General features: G+C 47.4%; 1 protein-coding gene across 1 annotated transcript in view; it reads left to right on the top strand.

Annotated features, from left to right (window-relative positions):
* Positions 1-22,148, top strand: part of LOC138282991 (E3 ubiquitin-protein ligase TRIM39-like) — a 218,001-nt gene extending 195,853 nt beyond the window's left edge. The window contains exon 6 of the mRNA XM_069221084.1: positions 19,677-22,148. Within this exon, the coding sequence (XP_069077185.1) occupies positions 19,677-20,188 (512 nt within the window). The 3' untranslated portion in view covers positions 20,189-22,148. The remainder of the gene's footprint in view (positions 1-19,676) is intronic.
* The last annotated feature ends 2,597 nt before the right edge of the window (positions 22,149-24,745 follow it).

The raw sequence follows: 24,745 nt of genomic DNA, 5'->3' as shown, positions 1-24,745 counted from the left end.
TGGGTCATTCCAGACCACAGTGGCCATGTCATCTGGAATGTCTCAGCCTATGTTTTCTAAGATTTTGAGCAGAGTGTTGTCTGCCCTGATGAAACTCATGCGGAGCTACATCATTTTCCCCGAGGAGGGTGACTTGCCCACAGTGAAGGGTGATTTCTATGCCCTTGGACATATCCCCAACATCATTGGTGCCATTGATGGGACCCATGTGGCTTTGGTACCCCCAAAAGACGATGAGCAGGTGTACCGAAACAGAAAGAATTATCATTCGATGAATGTCCAGGTGGTCTGTTTGGCTGACCAGTACATCTCCCATGTAAATGCCAAGTTCCCAGGGTCAGTGCATGACGCGTATGTGATGCGAAATAGCAGCATCCCCTATGTGATGGAGCAGCTACAGAGACAACGTGTGTGGCTAATAGGTGACTCTGGTTACCCCAACCTGCCGTGGCTACTGACCCCAGTAAGGAATCCCCGGACAAGGGCAGAGGAACGCTACAATGAGGCCCATGGGCGTACAAGGAGGGTGATTGAGCGAACCTTTGGCCTCCTGAAGGCCAGGTTTAGGTGCCTGCATATGACTGGTGGATCCCTAATGTACTCACCAAAGAAGGTGTGCCATATCATCGTGGCGTGCTGTATGCTTCACAACCTGGCTTTGCGACGCCAGGTGCCTTTCCTGCAGGAGGATGGTGCAGATGGTGGTGTTGTAGAAGCCGTGGAGCCTGTGGAGAGTGAAGAGGAGGAAGACTCTGAGGACGACACAGACAATAGGGACAGAGTGATACAACAGTATTTCCAGTAACACCCAGGTAAGAATCACCCACGCCATTTCACAATTGCTTCTAGCCTCCTGCATCTATACTTTCTGTAGTTCCCCACAGATGTTTTTTATTAATTTATGCCTTTCCCTTCCCTTCTCAGTGCTGTCTGACTCAGTACCTTACTTCTGCTTGGTTCGCCCATGAAATACAGCGTATTGACATTGGTATGTTGTCATGACTAATTGACAGAACAGAAATTGAACAGTAATATGTTATCCCTTTGTTAATAATACAGCATGACTCAAAACAGGTTTGTGTGCAAAATGTGATTTATTTACAGTGCTAGATACCGGTACATGTGATTCTAAGGGTGATGGGTGGGGGTGGAGGAATATCCATGGCAGAGTCCAGTTCTCAGTCTCACAGGTGCATTGTTCTTTTGCCTGTGGAAGGATGGAGCATAGGCAGTTCATGGTTGGACAGGGTGGCAATGTGGGACAGTGGGAAGACTTGAGGGGGTATGTCCTGCTGGCGGGGGTCTTGACATCCTACTCTGTCTTTTTCTTTGGTCTCAGGCTCCTCTTACGGGGTGGTTGTTCTTCAGCAGGAGGTGGGGTTCTGGGGGGCTGTCGAGGTGTTGGGACCTCCTGTCCACTAGCGCCGGCGGAGGTGGTAGGCTGTTCCTGGTCCGGCCTAGTGACAGGGGCCCTGTGTGGTGCACCATGGTCCCGCAACGCGTCCTCTATCCTGTGGAGGGCCAGGACGATGGTCCCTATTGCGGTCCCGATGATTCTCAGCTCCTCCCTGAACCCCATGTAGCGTTCCTCCTGCTGTGCCTGGATCTCAGTGAACCTGGCCAGTACAGTCGCCATCGTTTCTTCGGAGTGGTGGTAGGCCCCCATGAGGGTGGTGAGGGCCTCTTGGAGAGTGGGTTCCCTGGGCCTCTCCTCCCCCCCCTGTCGCACAGCAGCCCTCCGAGCTGCCCGGTTTCCCCCGGCCTCTGTCCCCTGGCCGGTGTGCCCGCTCCCACTGCCCCCAGGTCCCTGTTGTTGTTGGGGTGTCGGGTTAGCCTGGGTGCCCTGTAGTGGCAGACACACCGCTGATTGAGCTGTCCTAGAGACAGAGGCATGGGCCCGCTGGGTGGGAGCTGTGCTGGTGTCGGCAGAGGGGGTCGGGTCTGGTGTGGCCTGTGTCTGGGTGAGGGGAACCGACTGCCCAGAGGTCCCCGATGGTCCGGGCTGGTCATCAGGTTCACCGTCGACAGAGCTGCTATCCTCAGTGTGGGCCTGTTCCGGTGGTGGGATGGACACTTCTGGACCCTCCTGGCTGGTGTGTTGTCGTTCGGGTCCTGCATGGGGTAAGAGAGTTTGGTTATTGTTTCTGTGTGTGCAATAGCATGCGTGTTGTGGGTGCCCTTGTCCCCCAGTGCAGGCATTCCCTGGAGGGAGGTGTTGTGAGGGTATTTAGTGGGGGGGAGGGGTTAGTGCAGTGGTCATGCTTAGGTGATGGGTGCCCATGGTTTGTGTTGGCATGCAGGAGTTGGTGTTGGGATGGGTGGGTTGTGCTGGTGAGACATTGTCAGGAAGGATGTGTGCTGGGGGGTTGGGGGTGAGGGTGGGGGTGTGGGTTGGCATGCTGGTGGGGTGTGGGGGATATAGTAGTTGAGATGGGACTTACCAGAGTCCATTCCTCCGGCTACTCCTGCGAGGCCCTGAGGATGCAGGATGGTCAAGACCTCTTGTTCCCACGATGTAAATTCGGGAGGGGTGGGTGGGGGTCCGCCGCCAGTCTTCTGGACCGCGATGTTGTGCCTCGAGACCATCGACCGGACCTTCCCCCGTAGGTCGTTCCATCTTTTGCGGATGTCCTCCCTATTCCTGGGATGCTGTCCCACCGCGTTGACCCTGTCCACGATCCGCTGCCATAGCTCCGCCTTCCTGGCTATACTGGTGTGCTGCACCTGCGAGCCGAAGAGCTGGGGTTCCACTCTTAGGATTTCCTCCACCATGACCCGGAGTTCTTGGTCCGAAAAGCGTGGATGCCTTTGGGGTGCCATGGGGTGGTGTGTGTGAGGTGTGGGGTGGTGTATGTGATGAGGAGTGTGTTGGTGAGTGGTGCTTTGTGCTACTATCTGGTGTGTGTGATGGTGTAGTGTGCCTCAGTGTGTCTTGCTTTGGATTGTCTGCTGTGTCTCTCTCTCCTTCTCTCAGTATTTGGGGTCGCAGGGGGTTGTGGGTGATGTGGGTGTGTGTTTTATAGTTGGTTGATTGTGTGGGAGTGGTGTGTGTATGTGTATCAGGTGTGTGTTTTTCAAATTGTCCAATGTGGCTGTGTTTTGGTGATGTGTGTGTATTCTGACCGCGGCGGTGTGTACCGCCAATGGAATACCGCGTTTGAATGACCGCCGTGTGGATTCGTGGGTCGTAATGGCATGGGCGTATTTCTGTTGGCGTGACGGTGGAGGTTTGGTCATCTCCAGTTTATCGCTGCCCGCCGATGTGGCGGGCTGCAGTGGAGGACGGATTTTTGGAGGTTTGGCCGTTATGGGTCAGAATGACCGTGGCGGTTGACCGCGGCCGCGGCGGTGTTATGGCGGTCTTCTGACCGGCGGTAAGGGCATTTTACCGCCGAGGTCAGAATCACCCCCATGGTCTTCCCCACACAAAACTCCTAAAATGATCTAGCGCCCATGCACAAGCTAATGTTTCCCTCTCAATTATAGGGTATTTTTCTTCAGTAGGTGTTAGAGATCGTGAAGAATATGCAATTACACATTCTGCGTTTGTTCCCTTTCTTTGCATTAACACAGCCCCCAAACTTTTAATACTTGCATCCGTGGCAATGACACACATTGCATTTGGATCAAAACTTCCAAACGCTGATGCATTAGCAATCTCATCTTTTATGCTTTGAAAACGATCATTGCATTGTGTAGGCACCCAAATTTGCATTTGTTTTTAAGCAATTGTCTAAGGTAATATGTTTTCTCAGTAAACCCTGGTATGTACTTGGCACACTATTCTGCCATACCTAGGAAATACCTTACATCTTCTTTGTTAGTAGGAGGAGGTGCCTCCTTAATGTCTTTTATCAAAGATGGCTAAGGTGTGATCAAGATATGACCAAGATATTAAATGCTATTTTCTGTGAATTTACATTTAGCAAACTCAATAGTTAACCCTTTAGATTCTAATTTTGACAAAACTCTCATGAGTCTATTATTATGTTCTCTTGTACTTCCGAAAATGAGACTGTCATATTGAAAAAAAATCGAATTTTCCTCCTTTTTAAAAAGTTTAGACATCAATCTGTGGAAGACTGCTGCTGCCGATGCCAAACCAAATGGGCATGCTTTGAACTGATATCATCCTTCCGGTGTTATGAAGGCTGTAAATTTCTTCAAACTCTCCGTTAAAGAAATTTTATGATACTCAGAAGATAAATCAATGGTGAAAAACCATTTTGCTCCCCTGACACAATATACCATTTCATTAATATTTGGTAAAGGAAACTGGTCCACGATTATGTTGTTCAAATGGCGTAAATCAACACATAGGGGGTTATTACAACTTTGGAGGAGGTGTTAATCCGTCCCAAAAGTGACGGTAAAGTGACAGATATACCACCAGCCGTGTTACGAGTCCATTATATCCTATGGAACTCGTAATATGGCTGGTGGTATATCCGTCACTTTACCGTCACTTTTGGGACGGATTAACACCTCCTCCAAAGTTGTAATAACCCCCATAGTCTAATTTTTCGATTACTTCATCTCGCAATCACCAAAAGAGAGATAAAATCAGATGCCTCAATAGGTTCTATTACACCAGATAATAACCAATTTTTCTAACTCAGCAGATACTTCGTCTCTCACCCTAAATGGAATGTTTCTTACTTTATGTATTTTTGGTATAGCATCATCCTTCAAAATGATTTGGTGTTCGAAACCTTTAAGATTTCCAAACTTCTTGCAGAAAACGTTTGGAAATTTGAGTTTTAATTCCTCACCAATTTTTACACTTTCGTCCACCACTGGTATCTGTTCTCGAATATTGGGATATAACACAATGTATAAATTTCCTTGGTCATACTACCCAAGTGCTGGAGGTCCTTTTTTGCCATATAAAGTTTTCCTCTTGCTTCCCTGTTTTTGAATCTAAAAAAAACCACCTAGACCCCAACATGTCGATTTGTTCACTACAATATCCTTCTGGATTGATGTCTGAAGGCAATAACTTGTCACCCACTTTTTTGATAAATTTTCCTTTCCAGATTGATTAATTGATGATAGTATAAAGCGATCCATAAAAAGCATATATTTTTGGAGTTACACCCTCAATATTCATCCAACATTTCTGTTTAGGTTTGACTGTATCCCCTTTTAAATAAAGAACAAAGTTCATACTCAAGCTAGTTACTTTCTCACTATCGCACCTGTCATCACTTGAACTGCTTCCTTCCTCTTCATAGGTTGATGTACTTACACATTTTACTGAGTTCCTTTTTCTCCTACACACTTTGGAAAAATGGCCAATAATTCCACAGTTGGCGCAATTCTGTTTGACCGCCGGACAACTTTTACTGAATGCAAGATGGTCTTTACTATCACATCGATAACATCTTGGTGGGTCTTTGGGTTTTATGTTCTTAGTTATCTGCTTTGAACTGTTATATTTGTTTTGCATTTTGCATACAGGTTCACACTCTTTCCCATTAATTTTCGATGCACTGGCACATCTACTAAACATTTCAGCTTCATAAACCATAGCCAAAACATCACTTAAAGGCACGTCTCCATTAATCCATAAATGTTCTTGTATCGCAGGATTATTTGCATGCATAACTACTTGATCTCTGATTAAATCATCCTTAAGTGCACCAAATTTACAATCTAATGCTAATTTATTTAATTCTGCTATGTAATCATCAACAGATTATTTTTCTTGCTTACGTTGAAAGAATTCGTACATGGTAATACCTATAAATACTTTAGGTCTGTAACAACGGTCTAGGTTTTGAATAGCTGCATTAAAAATAATGTCTTTAGTAACTTCCATTTTATTCATTTGATTGTAAGTCTTAAGTCCTATATGACCTAAATCATGTAAAAGTGATCATTTTTTTTGTTCTGCTGAAGTATTTTTTTCATCAATTGCCACAATGTAATTTAAAAAATATTCTTTCTATTCCTCACATTTTAATATGGGCTCGATACCTGAAGACCAGAAAGGTGCAGGAGGGCTGATGGTGAAGTTTTGTGCTGATACAGTATAAATTGGATTAGGAGCACTCATTCTAATCCTTTTCCTGACTAAAATGCTCTAGATTAATTTAACTTTGTGTGTAGATCAATACTGTAATTATTATTTAATTACTCTTCCTCTCTCTATAGTTGTTATTCTCTTTAAATATTATCATTATTTTGTATTATTATAATTATCATTATGGCGTGCCTATCGCGTTAAAATCCAAATGTAGGCATCCTGAAATGCATACAACTGCTATTTGTTATGTGATGGCGTGCCTATCGCTGTAATGTGTTGCTCCACTTGCCAACATGTGTAAACAGCTTGTGCAGGCACTGACTAATGGCATGCCTATCATCGTGATTAACTGTGTGTTTCCTCCCTAACTTATTGATTTCCTTGACAACGCTTGTAGACAACTTGCATAGGCACCAATTAAAGGTGTGCCTAACGCCGTAACGTCCAGAACGCATGCGTGCGTTCTGTTCAACTATGCACACAATATGTTCATCATGACGCGCGCTTCCAACTGCTCATGGAGACTTAATGCATGAGCCTCCAACCGCCCGTAACTGTCTTCCCCCGAAATGTTAAAAAGACGATGCGGATTGCGCAAATGCAGCCCTACCACTATTGTAGTTTTTATAATAAAAGTCTTACCACCGTCTCGATACTCTCTTTCAATGTCCCGGCACTGATTACCTTGTCCGCACACTAGGTTCTCTTCAGGCAGCTCGTCACCATTGTTAAAACGGATACTCCAGCAACATGCTCATTAACTGAATGTTTAATCACATATATTTAAATAGCCTGAAGAAATACAATACAATATCAGTAGACGTCTTCCTACTCCCATTGCTCCGACCTTTCTCCACAACGCCTCTCCAAGTTCTCCCCCGTGAGACGCCGCGTACCTCAATTCTCAAATCTAGAACTGAGGAAAGTGTCTCTCAACTCATGCCTAGCCACAACACTCACTAAGGCTGGGTCCAGGTGCAGGTTCATAATGGTGAGAACCTCTTATGCCTCTGTGGCTCAGAGCAGAAGACCAGCTAAACTAGTCCTTGAAGCCACTTCTGAAGTCCAGGGTGCAGGCGATGATGCAGGGCTCTACAGCAGGGCTGTCCACTAAAGGTTCCAAGAAGGCTCCAGGCAGCAAAGCTCAGCACCACCCCCCCTGGTCCGCGGGTCCTCCACACCCCCAGACGCCACTACACTACCAGCGACCTCAATGCCCTCAACCCTGGCTGCACCGCAACTTGCTTCCAGTCCTCTCCGGGAGCACCCACGGACCCTTCTCCTGCCACACCTGCAGATTCACCTGCGACAGAGCCACCAAACCGCCAAAGACCAGAACCAACTTCCTCCATTGCATACTCCTCAACGCCCGTTCTGCACGCAAGCACACCATCGAGCTCTGGGACTTGCTCGACACTTCCGCCTCGGACGTAGTCTTCCTGACCGAGACCTGGTGGAACGACTCCTCAGCGCCCGACATCGCCATTGCCATACCGGACGGCTATAAAATCACCCGCAGGGACCGCGCCAACGGAATCAGAGGAGGCATAGCCATCGCCCACAAATCCACCCTCAAAGTCTACACCCACATGGACAACACACTCAAGACCGCTGAACACCTGCACTTCCGAATCCACACCGACCCCAACACCACCCTCAGAGGGATGCTCGTTTACAGACCCCCCCCGGACCATGGGCACCCTTCAGCGACTCTATTGCCGACCTCGCAAGCACCCACGCACTCGCCCCCACGGACTACATCCTCCTCAGGGACCTAAACTTCCACCTCGAGAACAACAATGACGTCAACTCCACCACCCTGATCAACAACCTCGCCAGCCTCAGACAACTCGTCACCACACCCACCCACATCGGCAGACACACGCTTGACCCCATCTTCTCCACAAGCACCCACGTCGCCTTCAACCACACCACCGAACTCTAATGGACCGACCACCACTGCATTCACTTCACCTTTAAGAAACCTTTAAGAAACCTACCAAGCACCACCGCACCCAACAACCACTCCGCCGCTGCTGGAGCAAAGTCTCTGAAGATCAGCTGACCAGCACCTTCGCCCAGAACCCGCCATTCCGACCCCGCCGACCCAGACACCACCGCCCACAACCTCAGACAGTGGATCAACAACTGCGTCAACTCCCTCGCATCACTCAAGTGGACCACCAACAACCAGCCTAGCAAGAAAGCCACCTGGTTCACCGACGATCTCCAAACCTCCAAGCGCGACTGCCGGAAACTAAAGAAGAAATGGCTTCACGATCGCACACCCGACAGCCACGCAGCCCACAAGGACGCCACCCGCAGACATCACCAACTCACCAGACTAGCCAAGAGATCCTCCTTCAAAGACAGCCTGGATAACAACGCACACGACAGCAAAGAGCTCTTCAACATCGTGAAAGAAATCTCCAACCCCAGCACCAACGTCAACGACATCCCTCCATCACAAGAACTCTGCAACTCACTGGCCACCTTCTTCCACCAGAAGATCACCGACATCCACAACAGCTTCAACACCTCGATCACCCCGACCACGCCAGACCCCACACCCGCTAACACCACCCACACCAACCGCCTCACCTCCTGGACCAACGTCAATGACGACGAGACACGCAAGACCATGAACTCCATCCACTCAGGATCACCGTCAGACCCATGCCCGCACCACGTATACAGCAAAGCCGACGCAGTCATCGCACCCCAACTACGGAAGGTCATCAACATCTCCTTCAAGACAGCGACATTCCCGGAAAGCTGGAAACACACCAACATCAACACCCTCCTCAAGAAGTCAAAGGCGGACCCCAAGGACCTCAGGAACTATTGACCCATCTCCCTACTCCCATTCCCGGCAAAGGTCATCGAGAAAATCGTCAACACACAGCTGACCAGCTACCTCGAAGACAACGACACCCTGGACCCCTCCCAGTCCGGTTTCAGACGAAACCACAGCACCGAGACCGCCCTTCTCGCCGCCACAGATGACATCAGATGCCAAATGGACAACGGCGAAACATCAGCCCTCATCCTCCTGGACCTGTCAGCCGCCTTCGACACGGTCTGCCACCGCACTCTAAAAACACGCCTCCACGAAACCGAAATACAAGAAAAAATCCTGGATTGGATCACTTCCTTCCTCTCCGGCAGAACCCAGAGAGTCTGCCTCCCTTCCTTCCGTTCCGAAGCCACCAACATCATCTGCGGCGTACCCCAGGGCTCATCCCTCAGCCCGACGCTGTTCAATATCTACAAGGCCCCGCTCGCACAAGTGGCCCACCAACACGACCTCAACATCATCTCCTACGCCGACGACACCCAGCTCATACTCTCCCTCACCAAGGATCCACTCACATCCAAAACCCACCTTCATGAGGGAATGAAGGCCATCGCCGAATGGATGAGAAGCAGCCGTCTGAAACTGAACTCGGACAAGACGGAGGTCCTCATCCTCGGACCCACCCCCTCCGCCTGGGACGACTCGTGGTTGCCAACCTCACTGGGAACCCCACCGACCCCGACCGACCACGCACGCAACCTGGACTTCGTCCTCAACTCCTCCCTCTCCATGTCAAAACAGGTCAACGCAATCTCCTCCTCCTGCTACAACACGCTCCGCATGCTCCGAAGGATATACAAGTGGATCCTGACAGAAACAAGAAGAACGGTGACTCAGGCCCTCGTCAGCAGCATGCTAGACTACGGCAACACACTCTACACAGGTATCCCGGCCAAAAACCTGCGACGCCTCCAACGCATCCAGAACGCCTCCGCCCCGCTTATCCTCAACGTACCCCGCCGCAGCCACATCTCCCACCACCTGAGAGACCTTCACTGGCTCCCCGTAGACAAGAGGATCACATTCAAGCTCCTCATCCACGCACACAAGGCACTCCACAACACCGGATCAGCCTACCTGAACAACAGACTCAGCTTCTACTCCACCACCCGTCAGCTCCACTCCGCAAACCTCGCCGTTGTTCTCCGCATCCAACGAAAGACCTCCGGCGGCAGATCTTTCTCCTACCTCGCTGCCAAGACCTGGAACACCCTCCCGACCAACCTACGGCAGACCCAAGACCTACTCACCTTCAGAAGACTCCTCAAGACCTGGCTCTTCGATCAGTAGCAGCAGCCCCCACCCCAGCGCCTCGAAACCCTCACGGGCATGTAGAGCGCTTTAAAAATACTTTGATTGATTGATGATTGAAAGCAGTCCTTCCAGGTGCAGCAGAAATCTGACAGAGTGCACAGTAGGTCACAGCAACAGGCAGCTCCCAGAGAGTTCTTCTGCAAGTCCAGTAGTGAACTGAGGAGTAAGGTTTGAGAGCCCTATTTTAATACCCTAGTCTTAAGTTTCCAGAAAGGTTCTCTGAAGTTCCAGGAATTTCCTGCCTCCCCTGCTCTAGCTCCTTTCTGGCTGCACTAACAAAATAGAATCTATTCAGTTGCAAGTGGGACTGTGCTTAGCTCTTCCCCTCCCTCATCAAGTCAGTTAATGGCCCATTCATGCTCTGGTAATACCCTATTATGTGACTGTCTCGGGTGAATTCACAAAGTCCCAATTATCAGTTACACCCAGTCATGTGACTTAAGGCAGGTTACAGGCAAAGAGGTCTAAGGGCAGGAAAACACCAACTTTTTAAAAGTGGCATTTACAAACTTGTGATGACGAATCCAATTTTATTGTTAAGGAGGGTTTATCATTACAAGTTCATAGGTACCAAACATGACATATCTGCCACCTCTGGTTTAGGAATTACAACGTATTCATTTTATTAAGGAATCCAAAATGTTACCTTATGGGAGGGGTAGGCCTCTCAGTAGTGATAAAACAAATTTGGTAGTTTTTCACCATTAAGAATGTAAAACTAACAAGTATGTGACCTACCTTTTATTTGCACAGCACCCTGCCCTATGGGCTTCTTAGGGCCTACCGCCAATCAAATATATCACAATCAGGTATATGCCAATCAAACCATGTTTAGGGGAGTTAGCACATGCACTTTAGCACAGGGTTAGCAGTGGTAAAGTGTATAATGTCCTAAGGCCAATAGAGCAAAAATCCAGACAAGATGGAGGCAGACAGGCAAAAAGTGCCAGATCTAACAATAACCTTCACTACCTCCCCTGAGTAGGCCTTGGACTTCTCTGCTTCACTACCATGACACAGTCAAATGCTACAATGGGGTATCTGGTTCTCATTAATGAGACACTTGTAGACCTATTAGTTCTGAATGACTCACATGCTCCTGAACTACTGAACACATTCTGAAACCGAGAGATGTGGGCAGGTGGCATTGGGGCTAAATATGTCCTTTAATGGAGAAAAAAGAATAGTATTGAATGTCTGATTACAGAAATGTATAAAATAGAACAAAAGTGGATTGTGTATAAGGTAGAGTAGAGGGTGGTGATTGCAATTCTCATTGTACCTTTGGGGTTTATATTAGGAGTGGGCGCAACTGGCAGAGTTTCACTCTGTGGAATTTTGCAGATTTACACAAAAACTCCACAAGATTCTGTGGAGTTCCACGAGCACCTGAATTTGGTATGTTGCGCAGCCAGTTCCGATTTTTTGCGAGGGGAGCTTGTTCCACACTGTAAAATCAGCGCTGTACCACGCGGCGCACCAGAGAGCACTGCTTCTTTCTGCCACTCAAGTAGATTTTTGACTCAAGAGGCAGCTTTCTCAATACGAATAGTAGCGTCCTGCTGAGACTGCCTATGTTGAGAAATCTCGCTTGGAAGCATTTTAGTGCCCAATTCATGCACTCGCTATTTTAATGTTGGTGAGCTGTGCATGAGAAAAAACTCCACCACACATCGGTTGGCAGAGTTTTCTCACAACTCTGTGCTCCAAGTGGAGCGTGGGGCAGCCAAAACTCTGCAAACGAAGGGGTGAAGGTTCTCACTCTTCCCTAGTTTATATCTTGGGGCTGCTCCATCTTAAATGGCAATAATTCAGTAAGCAAAGTAGAAACATTGGCAAAGGAATGCCATGGTCTTCATCTCCGCAGAAGAAAGAAAATATTGGCTTCCTGTCGAAGCAAATCTGAGAAATGTCTATTTCCGCATAAAGTCTTCACCACAATGGTGGCAGCAGTGCCACTAATGTGCTACACAGGGGAGATGGGAGCACAGGTGCTTGGGATGCCCAAGAACAGGAGCTAAAGTGAGGTGTGTGGAGGTTGTTATACCTGCACGGGGATGTCCTTCAAATGGGTATTGGATTCTAAAATGGTTTATGTAGGGACAAAGAATCTAAGGTTTTCTAATAGTGTGTGCACCGGGAAGGCTCCAAACCTCCAGTGTGGAGGAACGGAGGTGTAAAATAGAATGGGAGATGCCGACCGAGGAAATATTCTACAGTCCTGAGAGCTGTGAACAGAAACTGGGGACATACAGAGATGTGTGGTATGTGGGGTGAATAGTCGCCTATTGCAATTTATCATGTACCCTTTGATTTCCTCCTTTAACGCAGGTTATTATTTGATACTCATCTGTAATTCATTTATGAGGGGTAAACTGACTTTTTGTGTAAAACTCGGACAGTGTGTATTTGCAATTCATCTAAATAAAAAAGACTAAAAATAAACAAGATCTTTACTTTATTAAATGTTAAATAATGACCTGCCAGATGCCTATAAGAGGACAGCTTAGTTGTGAAAGCAGGATATCGTATTTGCCAAAATTGCTTTAAAATCATTTTTTGTGAACTTTTTCAAACCTGATCTATTTGGTTCGTCCATTATTGTGCTAATCTGTCGCATTGCTTGGCAATTTAATGTTTTTATAGGTGCAGTGATGTTATGACCTTACTACTAGGATTATGCTTAGCTATGTACAAAGGTGTAAATATTGTATTCGTAATTTATAATAACTGGTGGTGGAACAAACGAAATATTTGTCAATGTAGATAGTATTTTGCCTTGTAATGATAAGGGTAAGGAAACCATGTCAGAGCTCACTTTTTCAGCAGCCGGCTCAAGCTTACCTGCAGTAAACCAAAGCTTTAAGGAGTTTATAATTAAAAAGAATAATTATTGGGTTCAAGTAACAAGTTCGTTGGAGAGGAAGCAGCAGCAATAAATAACAGTACAACAGAACTCAGAATCTATCGCTGCCTGTGGCCTGTTAGAAGTGTCACTCACTATCACTGCCCGTGGCCTGTGTTAGATGTTCCACTCACTATCACTGCCTGTGGTCTGTGCAGGACACATCGCTCATGATCACTGCCTGTGATCTATGTTAAATGTTTCACTCACTATCACTGCCCGTGGCCTGTGTTAGATGTTCCACTCACTATCACTGCCTGTGGCCTGTGTTAGATGTGCCACTCACTATCACTGCCTGTGGCCTGTGTTAGATGTGCCACTCACTATCACTGCCTGTGGCCTGTGTTAGATGTGCCACTCACTATCACTGCCTGTGGCTAGTGATGTGCCACTCACTAACACTGCCCACGCCTGTGTTAGAAATGTCACTCAGTATCACTGCCCGTGGTCTGTTTTAAATGTGTCACTCACGATCACTGCCCGCGGCCTGGGTCAAATGTATCACTCACTATCACTGCCCGTGGCCTGTGTTAAATGTGTGATACTCACTATCACTGCCCGTGGCATGTGTTAGATGTGCCACTCACTATCACTGCCTGTGGCCTGTGTTAGATGTGCCACTCACTATCACTGCCCGTGGCCGGTGATGTGCCACTCACTATCACTGCCTGTGGCTAGTGATGTGCCACTCACTAACACTGCCCACGCCTGTGTTAGATGTGTCACTCAGTATCACTGCCCGTGGCCTGTGTTAGATGTGCCACTCTCTATCACTGCCTGTGGCCTGTGTTAGATGTGTCAGTTAAAATCACTGCCTGTGGCCTTTGTTAGATGTGCCACTCTCTATCACTCCCTGTGGCCTGTGTTAGATGTGTCACTCCCTATCACTGCCTGTGGCCTGTGTTAGATGTGCCACTCACGATCACTGCCTGTGGCCTGTGATAGATGTGTCACTCACTATCTCTGCCTGTGGCCTGTGTTAGATGTGTCAGTTACGATCACTGCCTGTGGCCTGTGTTAGATGTGCCACTCACTATCACTGCCCGTGGCCTGTGTCTGATGTGCCACTCACTATCACTGCCCGTGGCCTGTTTTAGATGTGCCACTCACTATCACTGCCCGTGGCCGGTGATGTGCCACTCACTATCACTGCCTGTGGCCGGTGATCTGCCACACACTATCACTGCCCGCCCCTGTGTTAGATATGTCACTCAGTATCACTGCCCGTGGCATGTGTTAAATGTGTCACTCACTATCACTGCCCGCGGCCTGTGTTAGATGTGTCACCCACTATAACTGCCCGTGGCCTGTGTTAAATGTGTCACTCACGATCACTGCCCGTGGCCTGTGTTAAATGTGTCACTCACTATCACTGCCCGTGGCCTGTGTTAAATGTGTCACTCACTATCACTGCCCGTGGCATGTGTTAAATGTGTCACTCACTGTCACTGCCCGTGGCCTGTGTTAGAGTGCGTCACTCACTATCACTGCCCGTGGCCTGTGTTAAATGCATCATTCACTATCACTCCCCGTGGCCTGTGTTAGATGCGTCACTCACTATCACTGCCTCTGGCCTGTGTTAGATGCATCACTGCCCGTGGCCTGTGTTAGATGCGTCACTCAATATCACTGCCTGTAGCCTGGGTTAAATGTGTCACTCACAATCACTGCCCGTGACCTGTGTTAAATGTGTCACTCAGTATCACTGCCCATGGCCTGTGTTAAATGTGTCACTCAGTATCACTGCCCGTGGCCTGTGTTAGATGTGTCACTCACTATCACTGCCCGTGGCCTGTGTTAGATGTGTCTCTCACGATCACTGCCCATGGCCTGTGTTAGATGCGTCACTCAGTATCACTGCCCGTGGCCTGTGTTAGATGCGTCACTCAGTATCACTGCCCGTGGCCTGTGTTAAATGTATCACTCACTACCACTGCCTGTGGCCTGGGTTAAATGTGTCACTCACTATCACTGCCCGTGGCATGTGTTAAATGTGTCACTCACTATCACTGCCCGTGGCATGTGTTAAATGTGTCACTCACTGCCCGTGGCCTGTGTTAGAGTGCGTCACTCACTATCACTGCCCGTGGCCTGTGTTAAATGCATCATTCACTATCACTTCCCGTGGCCTGTGTTAGATGCGTCACTCACTATCACTGCCTCTGGCCTGTGTTAGATGCATCACTGCCCGTGGCCTGTGTTAGATGCGTCACTCAATATCACTGCCTGTAGCCTGGGTTAAATGTGTCACTCACAATCACTGCCCGTGACCTGTGTTAAATGTGTCACTCAGTATCACTGCCCATGGCCTGTGTTAAATGTGTCACTCATTATCACTGCCCGTGGCCTGTGTTAGATGTGTCACTCACTATCACTGCCCGTGGCCTGTGTTAGATGTGTCTCTCACGATCACTGCCCATGGCCTGTGTTAGATGCGTCACTCAGTATCACTGCCCGTGGCCTGTGTTAGATGCGTCACTCAGTATCACTGCCCGTGGCCTGTGTTAAATGTATCACTCACTACCACTGCCTGTGGCCTGGGTTAAATGTGTCACTCACTATCACTGCCCGTGGCCTGTGTTAAATGTGTCACTCAGTATCACTGCCCGTGGCCTGTGTTAAATGTGTCACTCAGTATCACTGCCTGTTGCCTGTGTTAGATGTGTCACTCACTATCCCTGCCCGTGGCCTGTGTTAGATGTGTCTCTCACGATCACTGCCCGTGGCCTGTGTTAGATGTGTCACTCAGTATCACTGCCCGTGGCCTGTGTTAGATGCGTCACTCACTACCATTGCCTGTGGCCTGGGTTTAATGTGTCACTCACGATCACTGCCAGTGGCCTGTGTTAAATGTGTTACTCACGATCACTGCCTGTGGCCTGTGTTAAATGTGTCACTCAGTATCACTGCCCGTGGCCTGTGTTAGATGCATCACTCACTACCACTGCCTGTGGCCTGGGTTTAATGTGTCATTCACGATCACTGCCCGTGGCCTGTGTTAAATGTGTCACGATCACTGCCCGTGGCCTGTGTTAAATGTGTCACTCAGTATCACTGCCCGTGGCCTGTGTTAGATGTGCCACTCACTATCACTGCCCGTGGCCTGTGTTAGATGTGTCTCTCACGATCACTGCCCGTGGCCTGTGTTAGATGCGCCACTCAGTATCACTGCCTGTGGCCTGTGTTAGATGCGTCACTCACTACCACTGCCTGTGGCCTGGGTTTAATGTGTCACTCACGATCACTGCCCGTGGCCTGTGTTAAATGTGTCACTCACGATCACTGCCCGTGGCCTGTGTTAAATGTGTCACTCAGTATCACTGCCCGTGGCCTGTGTTAGATGTGCCACTCACTATCACTGCCCGTGGCCTGTGTTAGATGTGTCTCTCACGATCACTGCCCGTGGCCTGTGTTAGATGTGTCTCTCACGATCACTGCCCGTGGCTTGTGTTAGATGCGTCACTCAGTATCACTGCCCGTGGCCTGTGTTAGATGCGTCACAGACTACCACTGCCTGTGGCCTGGGTTTAATGTGTCACTCACGATCACTGCCCGTGGCCTATGTTAAATGTGTCACTCACGATCACTGCCCGTGGCCTGTGTTAAATGTGTCACTCAGTATCACTGCCCGTGGCCTGTGTTAGATGTGTCTCTCACGATCACTGCCCATGGCCTGTGTTAGATGCGTCACTCAGTATCACTGCCCGTGGCCTGTGTTAGATGCGTCACTCACTACCACTGCCTGTGGCCTGGGTTTAATGTGTCACTCACGATCACTGCCCGTGGCCTGTGTTAGATGCGTCACTCACTATCACTGCCCGTGGCCTGTGTTAGATGTGTCTCTCACGATCACTGCCTGTGGCCTGTGTTAGATGCGTCTCTCAGTATCACTGCCCGTGGCCTGTGTTAGATGCGTCACTCACTACCACTGCCTGTGGCCTGGGTTTAATGTGTCACTCACGATCACTGCCCGTGGCCTGTGTTAAATGTGTCACTCACGATCACTGCACGTGGCCTGTGTTAAATGTGTCACTCAGTATCACTGCCCGTGGACTGTGTTAGATGTGCCACTCACTATCACTGCCCGTGGCCTGTGTTAGATGTGTCTCTCACGATCACTGCCCATGGCCTCTGTTAGATGCGTCACTCAGTATCACTGCCCGTGGCCTGTGTTAGATGTGTCACTCACTACCACTGCCTGTGGCCTGGGTTTAATGTGTCACTCACAATCACTGCCCGTAGCCTGTGTTAAATGTGTCACTCACGATCACTGCCCGTGGCCTGTGTTAAATGTGTCACTCAGTATCACTGCCCGTGGACTGTGTTAGATGTGTCACTCACTATCACTGCCCGTGGCCTGTGTTAGATGCGTTTCTCACGATCACTGCCCGTGGCCTGTGTTAGATGCGTCACTCAGTATCACTGCCCGTGGCCTGTGTTAGATGTGTCTCTCACGATCACTGCCCGTGGCCTGTGTTAGATGTGTCTATCTCTTATAGTGCCTCTTAGTCACAGACGTTTATTTCTGGAGTGGAAAAGGGCCACGTATTGTGAGCCATTTCAAGGGAGTCCTTGGTTCAGTGGTAGGAGAGAAGCATACCTCATGCTCTGAGTCTAATTACGTATCTTACGAATTTGAGTCATTAAACGTTCTATGAGAGTGGCTGAATAATCCATATCAATATGTTTCTGTTTCACTTTCTGCTGTGTGCCATCAGAAAAGGAATGTCAGGCCCAAACATGAGATTGCTTCACACAGTTACGTGAGATCTACACTGATCCGAATCTTCACTCATAGACTGATAGCGGAGGTGATTTGTAAAAGGATGTATGGGTACATGAAAGAGGATGATTCTTTTATGTACTCTTTGTGCCTTTGTGACTCAGCCTGGAAACGTGCAACTCCTTGTTAGTAAAAGTGCAGACGTGACAGACTTTTCTGTTTCTACTTTGGGTCTATGAATGTTACCTAAATATTCCCATTTAGATCAATCAATCAATCATATTTATACAGCGCGCTACTCACCCGTGAGGGTCTCAAGGCGCGGGGGGGTCACTGCTGCTCGAAGAGCCAGGTCTTGGGCCGCCTCCGGAAGGCGAGGTGGTCCTGGGTGGTCCTGAGGTGGGCGGGGAGGGAATTCCACGTCTTGGCTGCCAGGTAGGAGAAGGATTTCCCCCCTGCAGTGGTTCGGCGGATGCGAGGGACGGCGGCGAGAGCGAGGCTGGTGGATCGAAGTTGACGGGTGGGCATGTAGAAGGTGAGGCGACGGTTGAGGTATTCGGGGCCCTTGTTGTGGAGGGCTTTGTGCGCGTGGCAGAGGAGCCTGAAGGTGATCCTTTTGTTGATGGGTAGCCAGTGCAGGTGTCTCAGATGGGCGGAAATGTGGCTGTGGCGGGGTACGTTGAGGATGAGGCGTACAGAGGCGTTTTGTATTCGCTGAAGACGTTTCTGAAGTTTTGCAGTGATTCCTGCGTATAGGGTGTTTCCGTAGTTCAGGCAGCTTGTGACGAGGGAGTGGGTCACAGTTTTTCTGGTGTTGGATGGGGATCCAGCGGAAGATCTTTCGGAGCATGCGGAGTGTGAGGAAGCAAGAAGACGAGACGGCGTTGACTTGCTTGGTCATGGTGAGAAGGGGGTCCAGGATGAATCCGAGGTTGCGTGCGTGTTCTGAGGGGGTAGGTGTGGTGCCCAGGGCCGTGAGCCACCAGGAGTCGTCCCAGGCGGACGGGGAGTTCCCGAGGATGAGGACTTCCGTCTTGTCTGAGTTCAGCTTCAGACGGCTGAGTTTCATCCATTCTGCGACGTCTTTCATTCCATCCTGCAGGTTGGTTTTGGCGGTGGCTGGGTCTTTGGTGAGGGAGAGTATCAGCTGGGTGTCGTCGGCGTAGGAGATGATGTTGATGTTGTGTTTGCGTGTGATGTCGGCGAGGGGGCTCATGTAGACATTGAAGAGAGTAGGGCTGACGAGAAGCCCTGTGGGACGCCGCAGATGATCTCGGTGGGATCCGAGCGGAAAGGCGGGAGGTAGACTCTTTGTGAGCGGTCAGAGAGAAAAGAGGCGATCCAGTCCAGGGCCTGTCCTTGGATACCGGTGGAGCGGAGGCGGATTATTAGGGTGCGGTGGCAGACGGTGTCGAAGGCAGCCGAGAGGATGTGTTGCAGATGTGTTGGGGCCAATTCACAAAAGCCCCTTGGTGTTTTTGTTGGTATCGTAGTTTAATGTGCAGGGTAGGGATGCATCGAAAACGTTTTAAAATGACTTTAAAGAACAATATTCACTAAAACTCAGAGTAGATGGATTATAGGGGCACACCTTGTATTCCCATTCCCACTTGGACTTTACAAATAGTTATTAAAGGTCCCCAACTCTGATAATACAAACAATGCAAAGGTTAATATTACTACTTTCATTATTTTGATTTATGCTAGGGCTTGATATCATGTGCACGTGATGACTTATCCTCGTTGGTTTGGGGGTTGTCAGATTAGTCCTTTATTTGTGTTCATGAAAATACTAGTCTTTTATATTGGACACTGTGGTTATTAACTCTATGATTTACTCTCTCCGCAGTGATGGTTACTCTGGATCCAGACACAGCGCATTGTGAGCTGATCTTGTCTGAGGATTACAGGCATGTGAGAGAGGCAGACACATTGCAGCCCCTTCCGGACACCCTCAAGAGATTCACAAGGCCTCACTGTGTACTGGGGAAAGAGGGCTTCACCTCAGGCAGACATTACTGGGAGGTGGAGCTGTTGAATAACTGTGGAGTGTGGATTGTGGGTGTTGCAGCGGAGACTGTGGACAGGGAGGGAGGCATTAGGTGGTCACCTGAGGGGGGAGTCTGGGCTCTGCAGGGGCATGTTTTTTTCTACCATGCTCTTACCATCACACAGACCCTGCTTAACCCACATAATGAGCTCAAGAAGCTGGGGGTCTATCTGGACTATGAGGGGGGGTGGTTGTCCCTGTACAATGCTGACTACATGGAGCTTCTCTTCACTTTCCCCCAGGCCTCCTTCCAACACAGGCTCTTCCCGATCTTCTATGTCTATGATGGGGTAATGCTGCGGATGGTGTAGGATATGCAGAGTCTATCTGCCATCCTTGAAATAGCTGCCAAGTTACTCTTTGATTAGTGAGTCTGGCCCCACTATAAAGATGGTTTACTCTTCCTTCAAAACCTCTCTTTACAAGCACACAAGCTGCTTCTGATTAACATAATTATGATATTTATCTGCTAGTTGTGAAGCTTTGTGTGCAGGATTTAACAACAACTGCCAGTTTGTTCACTGAATAGTTTTTATTGTATTTAAACAAACCAGTTGCATTAAATAATGCTGCTAAAACAATAAGATGATAATTATAAACAAGCAACAATTTATCTTTATAAATCAATTGCATAATTCAATGCCCCAATAAAAGTTGATATTTAAAATCACAGAAGGTTTAGGTGGGATTTAGGGGTCTTTTAACAGTTTACATACAAGATCAAAGAACTTGATAAACTTTGTAATGTAATAATCTATGTAAAACAGTATTTAAGTGCCTCTTTTGTTAATCTTATGTTGGCTTATTGAATGTTCTAGGTAAATATTTTTTCTGTAAATCTAACAGTTTAGGACACAGGCAAATTATGGGCTCCCGAGTCTCAAACAGAGTATGCAGCTGAACTGCTCAGTACTTTGATTTCTATATTCCTTCAAACTGTAATACCAGGATGTAGAATAATCAGAATCATATGTCTTTATTTTTTATTAAAGGAGTTAATGCCAAAACTATATAGTCATGACTTTTCAGTGAGTGTCTAGTGTTAATTCCAAATGTTTGTTCTTTGATAAGGAATGTAGATCACTAGCTCGATTGCAATCCCTCAAGATATAACTTTTTTTTTTGCATTTGAGGATTTAGTAGCAGAGCAAGAGAAGGAAGGTTGTATTCTTCTAGAAATTTTCCAATGCTGTTTAAATTTAAGTCAGTGATTTCCATAGGCTTTTCTTTTAATTCTTCAAAAGATAAACCTTTTTAAGTGGCTATTGTGACACTATTGCAGGCAGAGTCATACTTGGTGCTTGCAGCAATTTGACTTGTAAGAAATGATGTAAGATTAAATTCCAATGTAATTTTGCTGTGTATTTTTGAGGTATGGGGATTAAGTAAGGATATACAATTTTGAATGTGGATCTTACTTAAAGCTGTTATTCTTTTAGACTTGAGGGCTGGAGATGCATGTAAAACTGTGGGGATATGCTTGTAATTCAAAGTTGCAATTGTCAAACCAACATGTTTGTAAATCTTTTGATAGAGTTGGTTATAATGATTGATTTTTGTTAGTCCCCTAAGATGTGCTCTTTCCGTGGTAACTTATCATCAATAGTTATCCCCAGATAATTATGACTCTTAACTGGCTCAATGAATTTGCCTCCTAGTTTCCATCATGTTTGTTTAGTACACTTCTCCAAGGTTATGATTTTCGTTTTAGGTAAATTTACGGTTAAACCATTCTCAGAATTAAATTGATGTAGTCTTGACAATTGATGTAGTCCAGCAAGAGTCAGTGAGAAAATGACCAAGGGCCTAATTTAGCTTTTGGCAGATGGCTTACTCCGTCACAAGAGTGGTTGATATCCTGTCCACTGAAATATAAATGCCATAAGAAATCATTGGATTTAGATTTCGGTGGATGGGATATCCGTCACCATTGTGACAGAGTAACCCGTCTGCCGAAATCTAAATGAGGCCCTAAGAAGTCATCAGCATAGACTAAATGAGTTATTGGAGGGTTACATAGGTTTGGTGGCAGACCTTGGAAGGATTCTAAAAAAGTAGATACATGCAAACACCACTGCAGGTAATCTGCATTCTTCATCCTTGCTTCACACTAGTCTATGTTTACCTCTTTGAAGATAAATTGTTCATTGTTGATAACTTTTTTTGTAACCATGTTTCACTATATAGAACAATAATAACATGTAACAAATCGTAGTCAATTCCTGATTTTGACAATTTGTTCCATAGTTGGACTCAGTCTACTTTGCCAAAGGCCATACTATAGTCTAGGTAAAAATAATAAAGATTTTCTTTTTGTTGATTGCATTTTTTGGTAACAGTGTAAAGGCAACGATATTGTCAATTATCGGACATCCCTGCAGAAAACCAGTTTGATTCAACTCTCAATTTTTATTGACCCTTTCCAAGACAGTGAAAATAGTTCATATAATAATGCACTCCACAATGTAAGATAGGATTTAAATGCTGCTACTGGTATATTGTTGGAGCCAATCGCTCGCCATGACCTACTCTTGTAGGAGCATATTTACGAGACCCTAGTGCAACCTTAGAGCATGCCATAGAATCATTTTCTTGATCCTGAGGCCACGCTAAAGTGGCTTTTTCCACGTGTCATATTTACAAAGTGCATGCATTGTCCCACTTCGTAACGCCTTGCACCATATTATGCCTGCACCAGGCATAATGTATACCAGGAGGGCATTCTGGCACAAAGAGGGCCGCAAAAATGGAGCAGTGAAATATAACAGATTTCACTGTGACATTTTTGGCATACTTTTTAATGCCTGTTCAGAGCAGGTGTTAAAATGATGCTCCCATAGAAACCTATGGGCCTCTTTGCATTTTGCTACACTTTGCAAAGTGTTGACGCTAGTTTAGCAAAGCGCCGCAATAACATTAAAAATGTTAATGCTATCGACCATTATAGTGCGCCATATTATCATTACAGTGCAACCATGGTGTCGTTAGATGCCGATAGGGGGGCACAAAAAAAGTGCGACATCAGCTCTGATGTGCCACTTTTTCTTAAAAATGGGCCATAGTGTACAAAAATGATGTGCACTGTGTATAGAGTCTGGGCAACTCCACCTTGCTCTAATTTCTATGGTTGCTTGGTCAAGCAGTTAGGCTAATCTTGGAGAAGTGCTAAGCATCTGTAGTACACACAGTATCAATAAAACAAGGCACACACTCAAAAGAATAACTCAAGACCAATTTACAGTAATACTTCAGATTTTTGTAAAAAATGTAAGACCAAGATCCTGAAAATTGGGTAAATACCTTTTAAGTTATGATTTTTCAAACTTTAATAAAAAGCATTTTTGTGCATGATTACACACCATAGGAATCAATGGGAGAACATTTTAAAAATGTATATAATATCAAGCAATGTGTTTAGCAATGTCTCCTCTTGATTTTAGGTCAAGGTAATTAGTGGGCCCTATGGACCAGCTGGAGAAGTTCAAGTGGTTCCCGGTTTCTGCAGGAGCACCTACAGAAAGTCTTTGGAGCTGGCAGAGGACCACTGCAGAGTACCTCTTGGAAAAGCACTGCACAGGTGGACTTCAAGGTGAGGCCATTGGGTGCCCTTGGAGTGTTGAGATCACAATGTGTGGGGGACCATTAGAACACAGCTGGATGCCCTTGGAAAACAAGAGGTAGGTCATTTTGAGGGTTGCCTGCAGGTCAGCAGGACCATTCTCATGGGTGGTTCGGGTGGTTTATGAAGTCCCTCGACTGTAGCTTCCTCCTGGTTCTTTTGGAATCCGGAGTAGACTTTCGTTCTGACTGTCTGATGTTGGGGATCCAGTATTATGGGCTATTGCACGATTCCGCCACTGGAGGTGGCAGAGCCACCAAACTTGCAAGGTTTGTCCTCCGGGTCTGTCTGGTAGATTTTGGTCCAGCTGCGGCATCCGGTTCCTTGTCAGCAGCCGGTTGGTGAACTGGACTTCACTAGCTTTTAGGTCTTTGTTGTAAAGAGTGATGCCTTCGCTCTGGAGGGAGGTCCTTGTGCAATTTGCAGAAGGTTGGCGGTCCTCTGGGGTTTTGTAGAGACCATCCAATGTCCAGTCAACCCCACAATGGCGATTGTTGTGTCCTAGGTGCAGCAGGCAGGGTTTGGTGCTTTTTTCTTTTCTTTTTTCTTGGTTTAGCAGGACTTTAGTTCTCTTTCCTTGGTCTTTGTCAGTGGCCTTCTTGTGTTTGTCAAATCTGATCTGCAGGTCTAGGGGTGCCCAATAAATACAGTATTTAGTGGGCGATTAGGAGAGTACCTAGTAATGACCAATGGGTTATCTACTTTAGGGTGGCTACAACCACTATGTTACCACTTCCTGTCGGCAGACTTCACTTCCCTATCACTGATTGGCTATTTTCCTACCATGCAAGATGGAGGAAAATGAAATGGAAGGGTCGCCTTGCATGCAACACTTTTGGGGTGGTGCAAGCTGGGGATGGCCACTCCTTCTGTCCTTTTTGCATTTTCTTGCCATTGCTTACGCCAAAAGTGGGAATTTGCAATGGGGGGCGGCCATCTGCTGTTCTAGTAGCAGGCCTGGGAATTGTGTTTCAAAGGTGGAAGCCATTTGAAGCTCGCTAACAGGGCAACACACATTCCTGGGAGAGGAAGTGTAGCACCTTGGCCCAAGAAGCAGAGGCTCTCCCCCAGGGTTCCAGAATCTTTTCTGGTGGTGGCAGCCTGGTTGGGACCGGCCAGCAACCATGCCAGGGTTAGTAAGCTTTGCAGAGGCCACCTCTAAGGTGGCCCCTGGGTACATTTTTTCAATAAATTAAATACTGGTACCAGTTTGGATTTATAGTTCTGAGTTGCTTGATATCAAACAACC

The sequence above is a fragment of the Pleurodeles waltl genome, chromosome 2_2 (genome assembly GCF_031143425.1).
Source record: "Pleurodeles waltl isolate 20211129_DDA chromosome 2_2, aPleWal1.hap1.20221129, whole genome shotgun sequence".
Classification (NCBI taxonomy): domain Eukaryota; kingdom Metazoa; phylum Chordata; class Amphibia; order Caudata; family Salamandridae; genus Pleurodeles; species Pleurodeles waltl.
Note: the sequence above shows the minus strand (reverse complement) of the source record. Positions and strands in the feature narration are given on the sequence as shown.